Source organism: Podarcis filfolensis (assembly GCF_964270895.1).
Source record: "Podarcis filfolensis genome assembly, chromosome: 1".
NCBI classification, from domain to species: domain Eukaryota; kingdom Metazoa; phylum Chordata; class Lepidosauria; order Squamata; family Lacertidae; genus Podarcis; species Podarcis filfolensis.
In genome coordinates this window covers 130,953,854-130,968,265 of record NC_139604.1, presented here as the reverse complement: position 1 = coordinate 130,968,265, position 14,412 = coordinate 130,953,854, and the positions used below count along the sequence as shown (strand labels likewise).

Below are 14,412 nucleotides of genomic sequence, written 5' to 3'. Positions count from 1 at the left end.
TAACCTCCTCTTCTCCAGGCTAAACATGCCCAGCTCCCTTAGCCGTTCCTCATAAGGCATCGTTTCCAGGCCTTTGACCATTTTGGTTGCCCTCCTCTGGACACGTTCCAGTTTGTCAATGTCCTTCTTGAACTGTGGTGCCCAGAACTGGACACAGTACTCCAGGTGAGGTCTGACCAGAGCTTCAGGTTGAGCATTTTCAGGTTGCGTGCCGCGGCGACCCGGAAGTAATGGAACGGGTTACTTCCGGGTTTTGCCGCTCATGCATGCGCAGACGCTCAAAATGACGTCACGTGCATGTGCAGACGCGTCTTACATTCTGTTCAGGATGCGAACGGGGCTCCGGAACGGATCCCGTTCGCATCCAGAGGTACCACTGTATACACAATGTGTGTTTGTGCGCAGACCAAATGTGAGAGAGCCCCCTTATCTTTGAACGGCTGGAATCTGGCCGACTGAACAAAGGCAATCGCGATGGCCATTGCTCCGCCCACTACTGGCTTGTGCCTTCCCCTTCCACCTCGATACTTCTCACTGCCAGCGTTCGAAATTAGGCAGGCGCCGGGCGCATTTTGCACCTGGCTATCGGCCACTTGCGACCAAGTGAAGATGACCGGGCGCCAATATAGCGCCTGATCTCTCCACCACCTGAAAGCACCTGCCTGGGGATCCTTGAATCTTGGCTGTTTTCACACACTAATACCACGTCCTGTAGAATTTTGTATTTTATCTGCACAACCAAAATGAATTTCAGGGACCAATTTCGAGCCGCCTGGCCCCAAAATGGCATCTAGGCATTCCGCTTTGGCAATCGTAACCTTGGTTTAAGGAGCCATTTGCCGCCTAGCTTATATATTTGAGTTTCTAACACTGATCACTACCTTCCAACAACATTTCTCCCGCTATACAAAGTTGGGACTGAGTGCCTGCGTCTTGCCTCCGGCCACTCAGCAGACTCACAAATCCACAAGGAGAGCTCTGCTGGATCAGGGCAATGGTCCCCTCTAGTCCATCACCCTGTTCTCCCAGTGGCCTGCGGGAAACTAGCAAGCAGGATTCAAGCACAAGAGTTCTCTCCCATCCGGCGGTTTCAAGCAACTGGTAACCTGTGGCAGACACAAAGGTTGCCACTCAACCAGCTCTCCAAATTGCCTAGGACAGGGGGCTTCTTGTTCGTTTTTTTGCTGACACCCAAATGCAAAAGTTCTTTCAACTCTGCTCTCAGAAAGCAAAGTGCAAGGAGCCTCGGGCCAAATGCAGAGTCTGCAATGCCCTCTGCTCTTACTCAGCAGATCCTTCTCCACCCCAACCCAGCACAAGGCCTTGAAACCCTGGTGGGCAGACGTCTTACTGATAATCGCAGCATTGTTCGTCTCTTTGCGGAAACGGAATTTTCTCAGCTTCTCCACAAGGTCTTCGGCCACGTCACAAACCACGAGCGATTCACTCTGCGGGGGGGGGGGGGCAGGAGGGAGATGAGGGACGAGGAGGGAGATGAATAAGACATTCTTATTAAGACATTTAAGTCAGCCACAGCTCTCTGATCCCCAGCTGCTGGAAGGTCTGGCGCAAAGCCCCAGAAACTAATAAGAGGAAACAAGTAACTATGGTGGTACCTCAAGTTACAGACGCTTCAGGTTACAGACGCTTCAGGTTACAGACTCCGCTAACCCAGAAATTGTACCTCAGGTTAAGAACTTTGCTTCAGGATGAGAACAGAAATCGCGTGGTGGTGGCACGGCGGCAGCGGGAGGCCCCATTAGCTAAAGTGGTACCTCAGGTTAAGAACAGTTTCAGGTTAAGAACAGACCTCCAGAACGAATTAAGTTCTTAACCCGAGGTACCGCTGTATTTTGAAATGCTTTGTGGGGACATAGCTCTGTGATCCTGCAGTGGGAACAGAGGAAGCAGGCTTGCACTAAGTCCAAACATTGGTCTGTCTGCTCTGCACAGTCATACCTCATGTTATGTTTGCTTCAGGTTGCGCGTTTTCAGGTTGCGTCCCGCAGCGACCTGGAAGTAACGGAACGGGTTACTTCCGGGTTTTGCAGGTCTCGAAGACGCGCAAAATGATATCACGCACATGCGCAGAAGCGGCGATCCGCAGACGCGGGTTGCTTTCTTTTCAGGTTGCGAACGCACCTCCAGAACGCATCCCGTTCGCAACCAGAGGTACCGCTGTATTGCCAACACCAGCCTTCCCCAACGTGGGACGGGGGCTGATGGGAATGGTAGCCCCAATATGAGGAAGGTTACTGCAGACCAGGGATAGGGAACCTGTGCCCCCTCTAGATATTGCCAGGCTGGCTGCAGCTCCCTTTCCCCCTAACCATTGGTCCTGCTGGCTGGTGGGAGTCCAGGCACGCCTCCCTATTCCTGCTGCAAGCGGAGAACTTGAGGAAAAGGACTTTTCTGCTCATGCCACTGGGAAAGTCCAGAAATAGAGGTGATCTGGTTGACCACTGATGCTGGATGAGATAGGCCAGGTATAGGGAACATTTGGCTATCCAGGTGTTGCTGAACTGCAACTCACAAGGTTTCTACAAGGATAAAATGAGAAGGGGAGAATCGTGTATGCCTCCATGGAAGAAAGTTGGGATATAAAAATAAGCAAATAAAGGGACAAGATGAAGTCGTCCCCCTGCCAGGACTTAGACCACACCAGCGAGTTTCTGGATATACATCACTGCCTCAATGCTCATCTTACACTATACAGATAAGACAAAACAAAACAAAACAACCCATCCTGCAAATTCCTTTGCTCTCTGCAGTGAAATGCATCTCAGATAGTCATTTCCAGCACGGAAAGGCCAAGCTGATGCAAGTGGAAGGACCGCAAAGAGCAGAAATGGGAGAGAAGAGACAAAGACATCCTTCGTTGTTCCAGCCTGAGCTCCGACAAGTAGCTTTGTGAAAATGTACTCCTGGCGGTTACACTCACAAATAAATGCAGCTCAGCGATTGTGTCAGGCGAAGGCACAGCCCAGTTCCCTGAATAGGCTGCCTCCAGGTACCTGCACCACCCAGAAATCATTTGCTCATCATAGGAGGCCCTGAGCCAGCAAGGCACCCGTAAGCACCAGAACAGCTTACTGCAGCCCTGTTGCCAAGGAAAAGAGAAGGAAAGGCATTTGCGAGTCTGTAGCTTACACCTCCCTGCCTGTGGAGATCTGGAATGACTTCTGTGCAATGGTTTAAACCTGTTTAAATGCCAGAGGGTTTTTTGGGGTGGGGAGCAGAGGGACTCCACTTCTCCCCCTGCTGTTTCAATTGTAAGCTGCTTGGGGCAGGGACCATCTCATTGTTTCTTTTGCTGGAACTAAAAATAATTTTTATTCAGAGGAGTGAGGAATCTAGTAGGGGAGCTTCAGCTCCTGTGCAAGCCCACAAAGCACCTAATTCCTGGGGTGGGGAGGAGGCAGAAACCTTGACAGTAAAACTGGATTAGGTTTTGCAAGACAGACATGCCCTACTTTTCTCTTCTTTTTTTTTACTCACAGCCAGACTTAAGGCTAAGAGCTCTCACAAACAAAACAGCTCAAGGCCTCTAAAGTCTAACCGAAGCCTGTTGAAAGAGGCTTTCAGCACACAAGCCAATTTCCTTGAGAACTAGCCGTTTGAGCATCGCAAGGAGTTAAGAATTTAAGAGAGGTTGGGCAGGGCTAGCAGAAAACTTACAAAGGGGATGTGGCCATGGCCCAGTTGGCAGAGAATCTGCTTTGCACACAGAAAGGTCCAGGTTCAATCCCCAGCACATCCAGGTGTAGCTGGGAGAGACCCCTGCCTGAAAACCTGGAGAGCAGCTGCCAGTCAGGGTAGACAATGCTGAGCTGGATGGACCAATGGCTTGACACAGGAGAAAGCAGATTCTTTTGCTTCCAAAGTGCCAAGACCAAGACCCAAGGCCATCTAACCGAACTGTCCTCCCTGCACAAGGATCAGCCCCCTCCCACCAGCTGACACTGGTTGCTTGCAAAGAATGGTCATCATCATCATCATCATCATCATTATTATTTTAAATGTGCATACTGCCCTTCTTCGTCCATAGATCTCAGGGCAGTTCACGCCATAAAAATACAGTGGTACATCGGGTTACAGACGCTTCAGGTTACAGACACTTCAGGTTACAGACTCCGCTAACCCAGAAATAGTACCTCGGGTTAAGAACTTTGCTTTAGGATGAGAACAGAAATCGTGCGGCGGCAGCGGGAGGCCCCATTAGCTAAAGTGGTGCTTCAGGTTAAGAACAGTTTCAGGTTAAGTACAGACCTCCGGAACGAATTAAGTACTTAACCCGAAGTACCACTGCACAAAATAAAAACACAAAATTCATAAGAACAGTAACAAAGACGTGATGATGGTTGGAGGGTGAACAGAGAGTTAAACATAAGCAGCAGTGGTGGGTGGGCAGAAAAGGAACAAGAGGGTGTTTATACTGTGTCCAGTATAAACTGGACACCAAGAGTATAAACTGGACCCAAGAGACTAGAGGCTGATAGCAGATTCAGCCCTTTCTGGGCTCCATGAGAGGGTTTTGGGGAAGAGGGGAGAGAAGGCAGTGATTTCCCAAAGCGAAGGCATCCCATTTTGGAAAAGTGCAACTGTTCTACTTTAGCTTTCTCCAAGAGATCAATTAGATGGACAGAAGGAGCCAAAGGGGAACTTAAGATGTATGCATACACACTACCAGCTTTTACACCAGATTAGCCAAACACAACAGCCAGCCCTGTTCCAAATGTACCATTAACGGAAGCAGATTAGAATGACTAGGCAAGGGTGTGCCTTGGAAGAGATACCAAGTGAAAATTCCATCCTCTCACAGCTCTTTATGTTATTATTTTCCAGGATAGCTAAAGTGCATAATGACACACAGGCAAAAATCACAATTGGTGTTGATCCAGAGCATACTTAAAATGAAGGAGTCCCATTGACAGCAAGAGAATTAGCTTCCAAGTATCCATAATAATAATATAATAATAAATAATAATTTATTATTATTATTATTATTAATTATTATTATTTATACCCCAGCCACTCTGGGTGGCTTCCAGCAGAATATTAAAATACAATGATTCATCAAATATTAAAAGCTTCCCTAAACAGGGCTGCCTTCAGATGTCTTCTAAAAGTCTGATAGTTGTTTATTTCTTTGACATCTGGTGGGAGGGTGTTCCACAGGGCGGGCGCCACTACCGAGAAGGCCCTCTGCCTGGTTCCCTGTAACTGGGAGCCAATGTAGGTCTTTTGGGACCAGTGTTATGTGGTCTCGGCAGCTGCTCCCAGTCACCAGTCTAGCTGCCGCATTCTGGATTAATTGAAGTTTCCAGGTCACCTTCAAAGGTAGCCCCACATAGAGCGCATTGCAGTAGTCCAAGCGGGAGATAACCAGAGCATGCACCACTCTGGCAAGACAGTCCGCGGGCAGGTAGGGTCTCATCCTGCGTACCAGATGGAGCTGGTAGACAGCTACCCTGGACACAGAATTGACCTGCGCCTCCATGGACAGCTGTGAGTCCATTAGTGGGAACAGGGTTGAAGAATTCTGGGACAATGCAGATTACATTCTCCACTTTAGGAATAAACATGTATTAAGGGGGAAGAGTCCTACCATTAACCCCTCCCATCACAAGGACTCCGGCTGCAATCCTGGACAGACCTATGTGGCAGTGAGTTCAGTAGGGCTTACTTCCAAGTAGGCACACACAGGGCTGCACTTTCCACGTCACAGAATGTGGATTTATCCCCGGTGAAGCATTTTTCAGCCACTTGTCTCCACACCCTCTCCCTTCATGCTTGCAGTGAGTGACGAGGGGAAATTTAATCCACATTCCTGGTGTGAGTACAGACATAAAGTATGCTCCTCCTGGATTAGGGAGTACAGGAAAACACACTTGTGCATGGCACTTAAGTGTGGCAAAGAGAAACAAACCCAGATCAGTCTTTGGAATGCACCCCCGACCCTGCCATTTCCAGAGGATGAGTGGATCAGGGTGGGGCAGTAAAAATAAGACAAAAAAGAGGGTGTGGGGCAGGGAGGCAGCCTGGCCAGCGCCTTTTCCAAGCACAGTCCCACTAAATGCAAAGTGAGTAAAATAATAATAAATTTTATTTATACCCCGCCCTCCCCAGCCAAGGCCAGGCTCAGGGCAGCTAACAAGTAATAATAAAAACAAGTTAAATGAATACAACTTAAAAACAAGATTAAAATACAACATTAAAACATTAAAATCTGCCCCTTTCTTTGCAATGAAGCATCACAGTTTTTGTTTTTTTTCCTTTGAGGGACAGGAGTCTTTTCTAGCCTTCCCAGAAGTCTGGGGAAATGTATTGTTTTAAGTTTTAACTTTCTGTGCTTGTTTTATTTATTAAATTTGCACACCGCCCTTCCTCCAAAGATCTCAGGGCAGTTCGCAGCATTAAAAAAAAACACAAAATAAAGAGATTAGGATTTGCTGGATAATCATTTCGAACTAGAAAACAAGAAGGGGAGGTATGAGGAAGTCAAAGAAACATGTTATTGAAAATTGATTTGTTTTTAATATTCTTCTTTCTCTTTTTCTTTTTTGTTTGTATAAAATTGAAAAATCGAATATTTATAAAAAATAAAAAAATAAAAAAACACAAAATAAAGATACATAATGAGAAGAAAAACAAAAACAAAACAAACCTGTCACAACAACAACCCACCCCCCCAAATGTACGAACAGGAACACGGTTTAAACAAATACCAAATCATCCCTGCAGCGGGAGGCCATCGCCACATCTATCTTTTTTGTCAAAAGTCACATTTATTGCTCAAAATGCCAAGTCTTCCTCTCCCCCCCCCGAAGGAGACCCCCAACAGGGACATGGGAGGGGTTTTTAGACACCCCACCTCGGACTCTAAGGGCACCAACCTTCCCGGGAATGTGGAAGCGGCGAAGGAGCCAGCCGGGGCCTCCCCTCGCCGCCCCAGCGATCCCCCCGCACTCACCATCTTGCTCCCGCAACAGCCTTTCCCTCAAGTCCCTTCAGCAGCGCGGCCCCTTTAAGAGCCCCCGGGTGCCCTCCCCGGCTCCCTTTCAATCCGGCCTCAGAACCGCTCAGCGCGCATGTCCGTCCCGGCCCCCGAGCCAATCCGAGGCGCAGCTGGGCAGCGTTCGGAGGCGTCGCCTGAGCTACGGCGAGCGGAAAGTGCCAGTCCTTGTTAGCGTTTTCTTTTTCTCCCCACCCCCCCCCCGCACCCTCTCATGTGATTATCCTCCTCCAAGGCAGGCATCCGTCCAGCCGCCCACGCCTAGAGAGGCCCGAGACTGAAGGCGCCCCCGCGGCGTCCCCGGCCTCTCTCGATAGCCCGGGGGCGGGGATTCTACTTCCTGCCCCCTCCCGCCTTGCCCGCCAGGAAGCGGCGTTGCCATGGCAACCAGAGGGGGCCTCTGAGAGAGAGAGAGAGAGAAAGAGAGAGAGAGGTTGATAAATTTAAAACGCCCAGGTGGCTGACAAATAATAAAAGGCATGAGAAATTAAAAAGCGACAGCCGCGTGTTTATTGGCAGCAGGTTTGCTGCAATCGAACAAACAAATTTTATTTTATTTATACGTACATTCATACATACTGTACATATATTTGTTGTTTTGTCATGTCCGACTCTTTGTGACCCCATGGACCAGACCACGCCAGGCACTCCTGTGTTCCACTGCCTCCTGCAGTTTGGTCAAACTCATGTTCGTAGCTTCGAAGACACTATCCAACCATCTCGTCCTCTGTCATCCCCTTCTCCTTGTGCCCTCCATCTTTCCCAACATCAGGGTCTTTTCCAGGGAGTCTTCTCTTCTCATGAGGTGGCCAAAGTCTTGGAGCCTCAGCTTCAGGATCTGTCCTTCCAGTTGTAGCAGGAACCCCCCCACCCCAATCATTCTGTTTGTACAAACTTCACACACACACACACTCACACACTACATTCGCCACATTTCTGTTATAAATTCATGGAAAATCAACCATACATCGGATTTGCACTGTTCCATTTTATTTTACTCCATATGACAAGAACTATCAAAGGGGGGTGCCTTGGTCCTGGTCAGCCATAATCCCTTCACCGTCTCAGCACATCCACAGGAGCCCTGCCCAGTTGCTATGCCAACCCTGATGATCCCAGACAGAAGACAATCAAGATCACAAAGAACTTGCATATGGGAGTGGATTCAGCATGGACTGAAACAAAGGACAATGATCAGATCTTCCCTCTGGGGGCAGGAAACTGCAAACTCCCCTTTGTCTCCTGGAAGTGACTCATGGGGAGGGGGGAAAGGAGGAACTAGCCAGGTGACAAGACACTCAGGTTACCACCAACTCCTCCCTCAACCCCTCCTTTCTGTAATGTATGCATGATGTTTCTGGGGGTGGGCTTGACCTAGAGGAAACAAAATTTTTTCTTTCTTTCTTTGAAAATCTCTGTCAGGAATGCTGTTCCTATAATGCACACAAAGCCTGTTGTAAAAGTTAAATCCTGTGGGGGGGGGGGGGGACTAGTCAAGAGTGGAACTCACAGTGGGAGCGTTTTGATGTTTACCTGTGAAAAGAATTTGGCATGTTAAGATTTGGAACCTGGAAAGCTCTTGACTTTTGATGGGCTATGTTTTTGTTTTGTTGTTGTTGTTGTTGTTGTTGTTGTTTTTGTTTTTTTTTTTTTGTTTTTTTTTTTTTTTACCCTTTTGTCTTCCGTAGCCCCTGGGGCAAAAGACACATTAAGGGTAATTTCCCTCAATGGTTCCAAGTTTTACATAAGGAAATTTGGATAAGTTTCTCCCTGCAGCCCAAGCTCTCGAAACCTCCTCTTCCCCCTTACAGTTCCCCCCTTCTTCCTCTCTCTCTTTTGTGTGTGTGTGTGTGTGTGTGTGTGTTGTTTTTTTTTTTTAAGCTGATCTAGCCTCTGTGCATGTACAGAGTTCATGTCTCAGTAAACCTTTTATACTATTGAAAATGTTGAATCTTTTGGCTAAATTACCATTTGAATAAGGGAAGGTGAGGGTAAGGAGTAGATTTTAAAATAGGGTTAGATTTTAAAACAAAAAGAGAAACTCAGCAATTCAAGTATTCACCAAAGCTAGCAATTGTAGCCCAAGCAAAGGGACTGCTTCCTTTATGTACAGGAAAGGGCTAATATCCCTCTGGCCATTCGCGGAACAATGCCACGCCCTTATATATGGGGGAAAATGGCCAGAGAGTCAAAATTCATAGGATTTATTTTATTTATTTATTTTTTTAATATTCTCAGTCATTTCAGCCTTACCATTTGCAGACAAAATATATATATATATATTTTTCTGCCCTTTATTTACAGGATTGGTCAAGGCGCATATGTATTTTTATGTGCTTAAACTTTGAATTGACCTTGAAGTCTGATTTTTAAATAGTAGACAAAATGATAAACACTTTAATCACTCAAATGCTTGATATTACCAGTTGTGCTTCAAAACCATCAAGGCTTCACCTCTCACCTTTTAAAACTAAAGAGCAAAGCTAGGCTGAATTTCAACTACATCACCACACCAGAATTTAAGAATTACCCTCCAATGCTTGCAGACACATGTCCCTTCCACACAGCCACAAATTGGGAGAGTTGAAAGAGACCCTGGGGTCATCTAGTCCAACCCTCCAAAATATAGGGTTCACAGCAAGATTTCACAGCAAGATTTGTACTATCAAAGAGACATACCCATTTAAGTACAGATTTACAACTGAGAAAGGAAACATCTATGCTCCTATCATGTACTAATGAAGAGGAAAATAAAAGTACCCAACTTTACACAGAACCCTTTTAGCAGATCTTGAGATAGCTTGAGGGAGTTTACTTCCTTAGACTAAAGAATGCAAGGTCCTAGTGAAATGATATTTAAAGGAAGATTGAAGTGAACAGTTTTTTTTTTCTCTAAGATAGGGAGAGGATCTTTTATTAAGCATAGTTAAAACAGCCATAGATTGGATTTAAAGGGAATACAAAAGTGAACAATTATTTTTTTTTTTCTGAACTTGCAGAGGAATAGTAAGCCTAATTTAGATTTTTTTATTTTTATTTTTTTTAAATAACCACACATAGGAAAGTGAGATGCAGGGTACCTTAGGAAAGATTGCTCCCCCCCCTCTTTGCAGTTTCCTTTAAAGGAAGCTTACTCGGGAGTAAATTTACCTGGCACAGAAGTAAGAAGGGAGAAAAAAACTGAAAGAGACAGAATGGAACAAGGGGGGGGCATTTTCTGAGAAAGGAGGCCAGGAAGTCTTATAGAGACTGATATCAGGAGCCTTACAATAACTCTTCTGTCCAACCAAATCAAAGTTAAAACTGGACTCACATATTTTTCTTAGAAGGAACACCATACTTTCATAGGCATATGCTTGATGAAATACATACACTGCATTTTAGCTTGAGAGAGCAATTGTGCTCAACTAGGCTTTTGCAGCAGAAACATTAGGTTAACTTCACATTCCAAAATAGACTGGAACACAGGTGTACTCACAAACTCAAAAGTTACAACAAAACATCATTTACCATTAGACTTAAAATCACCCTCCTCACTTAAACTAGAGGAAGGAGGTGGGGTAATCCTCCTTCCAGAACACAAGTAGCACGTATACAGGATTTTACCACTTGGGAGGAAAACTCTCTTTTAGAGCTTCTCTCAAAGAACAAACATTTGCATACTTCATTCTCCATTTTGTCTTGTTTCAGGTTGACAAGGCCCAACATGGCTTCCTTAGATTTAAAATTTTGAAGCAAGCTAGCAATTTTAAAAACTATGTGCATTTAAGAACAGTCTGTGGATGCCGAAGCCAATGTAAACACAAACCCTTTAAATATTTCTAGATCTTTGAGTACATCTCTTATTCATTTTTTTTTTTTAAAAAGAAACTAAGTTCTCTAATGTGTGGGCTCTCAGGCTGGGCTGTTATTATATCTACTGCCTTCTGAGCACCATTAAGTTTACGGTTTCATGTTTAGTTTTAGGTTATAGTTTAACAACACAAATTTGATATGTTCAGCTCTCCCTAAGGGTTCACACCCTGATTGTGTTGAAGGATCCCTGAGGTGGCCCAGGTGGTGGGCCTAAGCTACCCACTAAAAGTTACAACGGTCTCGTACTTTGTACTTGAAAGACCATTTTGCCCCTTTATTTTATTTTATTTTTCCAACTGGAGATGACAAGCTGGAGGGGCATATTAGAATCCTCTCTGGGGCAAAAAGGCTTCATGGAAGCTTTGTTGCCAGGAGGAGTCCAGCTAGGGTGTTTTAGTGAGCTCCCATTTCCCTCTAGTATAAAGGACAGAAAAGGACAGAAAGAATGGACACACAAGGGGGAAGACAAAGAGGGGGGAAAGGGTAGAAAGAAGAAAATAATATTCTTTCAGTATTTAAGGTACCTTTGATTATCTCTTTAACTCAATTCCTGCCTATCAACGAACCGCAAATAACTTATCATCTATAAAACCTCAAACATCAGCCTTAAAACCACGGGTCTCTCTCTCTACCCGCTACACAACCACGGATCCTGAAATTCTGCCTCAGTACTGCTTACACAACTAGTCCTAGTGTGGGGCCCCGATTCCCCCTCTACCACCCACGACAGCCTCCTGCGTAGCCTTTGAGACTAAGTTCGGACCCCTACTGAACGCCTGCGCAATGCCGTGCCAGATCGGGGTCCGAGAAAACACCCAAGGTTTGAAAGGAAGCAAATGACCTTGCGTTAAAATACTTTTGAAAAGACGCCTCTGGACGACTCCGAGAGAGGGACGTCAGAGAAAACAGTAAAGAGCCACGCTTTCCCGGACTCAATTCCAAGACGGAAAACGGGGGAGAAAAGGGGACAGAATAAGACGTCCCTGGACGACTCCGAGAGGTAACGCCGGAAAACAGTAAAAGTACCACAATTTCCCGGCCACGTTCCGAAAAAGAAATTGGGGGAGAAAAGGGAAAGTTTTAGACGTACCCGGACGACTCCGAGGGGTAATCGTCTGACAGTAAAGTTCCGCGATCTCCCTGGCCACACTCCGAGGGGGAAAATCGGGGGAGAAAAGGGGAGAGTTTAAGACGTACCCGGACGACTCCGAGGGGTAATCGTCAGAAATGAAAGAAGGAAAGTCTGGCTGTCGTGGGGACGCTGCTTCTTCCACCCCCCTCCCAATGTATTTACTTCAAACCATACTCACGTTCGAAGATGTCCCCCGCAGATCCCGGGATCCTTTCCCTTTAGCCGGCTTGACCTTGCCTTTGCTCCCCCTGGCTGGGCTTTTGGTGACGATTGATTACCGCCCACAAAGAGGAGGCAGGGAGAGGAAGAAGGATCCCTGGGCTAAGGTTGCCCAGTGGCGCCCGATCCCCTCTATCTCCCTCCTCACCTTCGCAGGAGAACCAAGTGTCCCTTCGTGGTCGCCAAACTGTTGCCGGAAATATCCGAGGGCTCCCTTGGACAAAAAGTAAAGACACCAACCAGGATAACTTGGAGCAAAACAGCAGCCTGTAGGCTTGGCCTTTATTGAACTGTTGCAACAGGGTGTTCCCCTCACTTGCAAGAGAGAGGAAAAGACCCAGAAAAATAGTGTGCAAGGTCTTATAAAACTTTTTGAAATTCCCCTCCTCTAGGTCAAGCCCACCCCCAGAAACATCATGCATACATTACAGAAAGGAGGGGTTGAGGGAGGAGTTGGTGGTAACCTGAGTGTCTTGTCACCTGGCTAGTTCCTCCTTTCCCCCCTCCCCATGAGTCACTTCCAGGAGACAAAGGGGAGTTTGCAGTTTCCTGCCCCCAGAGGGAAGATCTGATCATTGTCCTTTGTTTCAGTCCATGCTGAATCCACTCCCATATGCAAGTTCTTTGTGATCTTGATTGTCTTCTGTCTGGGATCATCAGGGTTGGCATAGCAACTGGGCAGGGCTCCTGTGGATGTGCTGAGACGGTGAAGGGATTATGGCTGACCAGGACCAAGGCACCCCCCTTTGATAGTTCTTGTCATATGGAGTAAAATAAAATGGAACAGTGCAAATCCGATGTATGGTTGATTTTCCATGAATTTATAACAGAAATGTGGCGAATGTAGTGTGTGAGTGTGTGTGTGTGTGAAGTTTGTACAAACAGAATGATTGGGGTGGGGGGGTTCCTGCTACACAGTGAGCACTCAGGGCTGATTTCCTTCAGAATGGAGAGGTTGGATCTTCTTGCAGTCCATGGGACTCTCCAGAGTCTCCTCCAGCACCAGAATTCAAAAGCATCCATTCTTCGGTGATCAGCCTTCTTTATGGTCCAGCTCTCACTTCCATACATCACTACTCTCCCCTTTCTAACAGCTGTCAAAACCCAGATGGCTGCATCGTATGGACTACAGCACCCCAGGGTGCTTCCCCCTTCAGCCTAGCTCTCAGGGTCTCTCCAAGTCCCCAGATGCAGACTCCCTGCAAACTTTTCCCCTTTTGCCCCTCCCACTAGCTTTGATGGGGGTCGCATTCCAAAGGCGGAGAGAGAGAGATTCCAGGCCATTAAGGGATGTTCTTTGCTCCAGCCATGGCGACCTCCCCCCTTTTGCCCCTCCCACTAGCTTTCCAGCTTTCACCTCCATACATCACTACTGGGAAAACCATAGCTTTAACTATATGGACCTTTGTTGGCAAGGTGATGTCTCTGCTTTTTAAGATGCTGTCTAGGTTTGTCATGGCTTTTCTGCCAAAAAGCAGGCGTCTTTTAATTTCGTGGCTGCTGTCACCATCTGCAGTGATCATGGAGCCCAAGAAAGTAAAATATCTCACTGTCTCCATTTCTTCCCCTTCTATTTGCCAGGGGGTGATGGGACCAGTGGCCATGATTTTCGTTTTTTTGATGTTGAGCTTCAGACCATATTTTGCACTTTTTATTTTATTTTATTTTATTTATACATACATTCATACATACTGTACATACATACCGCCCTTCACCCATAAATCTCAGGGCGGTCTGTAGCATAAAAATGCAAGCTGGAAACCTGAAACACATAATAAAAACAATAATAAATTAAACCTATAACACACCTCCCCCAGGTGAAAGGTCAAAGAACCCCTGAAAGGTGAAGTTCAGTCAAAGGAGACTATGGGGTGTGGCGCTCATCTCCCACAAGCACACGTGTTAATTTTATACATCACTTGGGAAAACAGGTGAACTAATGCCAGTGTACTGGAAGAAGCAAAGCAACTCAGTACATAACAGTCGCCCATGTTGAAGCAACAATTCTTCAACATCAACTTCGTTGGACTGGTCATGTTGTGCAGATGCCAGATGATCATCTTTCAAAGCAACTACTCTATTCCGAACTTAAAAATGGAAAGCGTAATGCTGTTGGTCAACGAAAGAGGTTTAAAGACTCTCTCAAGGCAAATCTAAAAAAATGTAGTATAAACACCGCTAACTGGGAAAC

General features: G+C 46.3%; 2 protein-coding genes across 2 annotated transcripts in view; both read right to left on the bottom strand.

Moving 5' to 3' along the window:
* GMFB (glia maturation factor beta) overlaps positions 1-7,170 on the bottom strand; it is a 31,005-nt gene extending 23,835 nt beyond the window's left edge. The window contains exons 1-2 of the mRNA XM_083621689.1: positions 6,974-7,170; positions 1,352-1,448 (exon numbers count right to left, since the gene is read on the bottom strand). Of these exons, the coding sequence (XP_083477815.1) occupies positions 1,352-1,448; positions 6,974-6,976 (100 nt within the window). The 5' untranslated portion in view covers positions 6,977-7,170. The remainder of the gene's footprint in view (positions 1-1,351; positions 1,449-6,973) is intronic.
* Positions 1-14,412, bottom strand: part of LOC310765020 (uncharacterized protein) — a 183,275-nt gene that overhangs the window by 86,708 nt on the left and 82,155 nt on the right. The window lies entirely within an intron of this gene.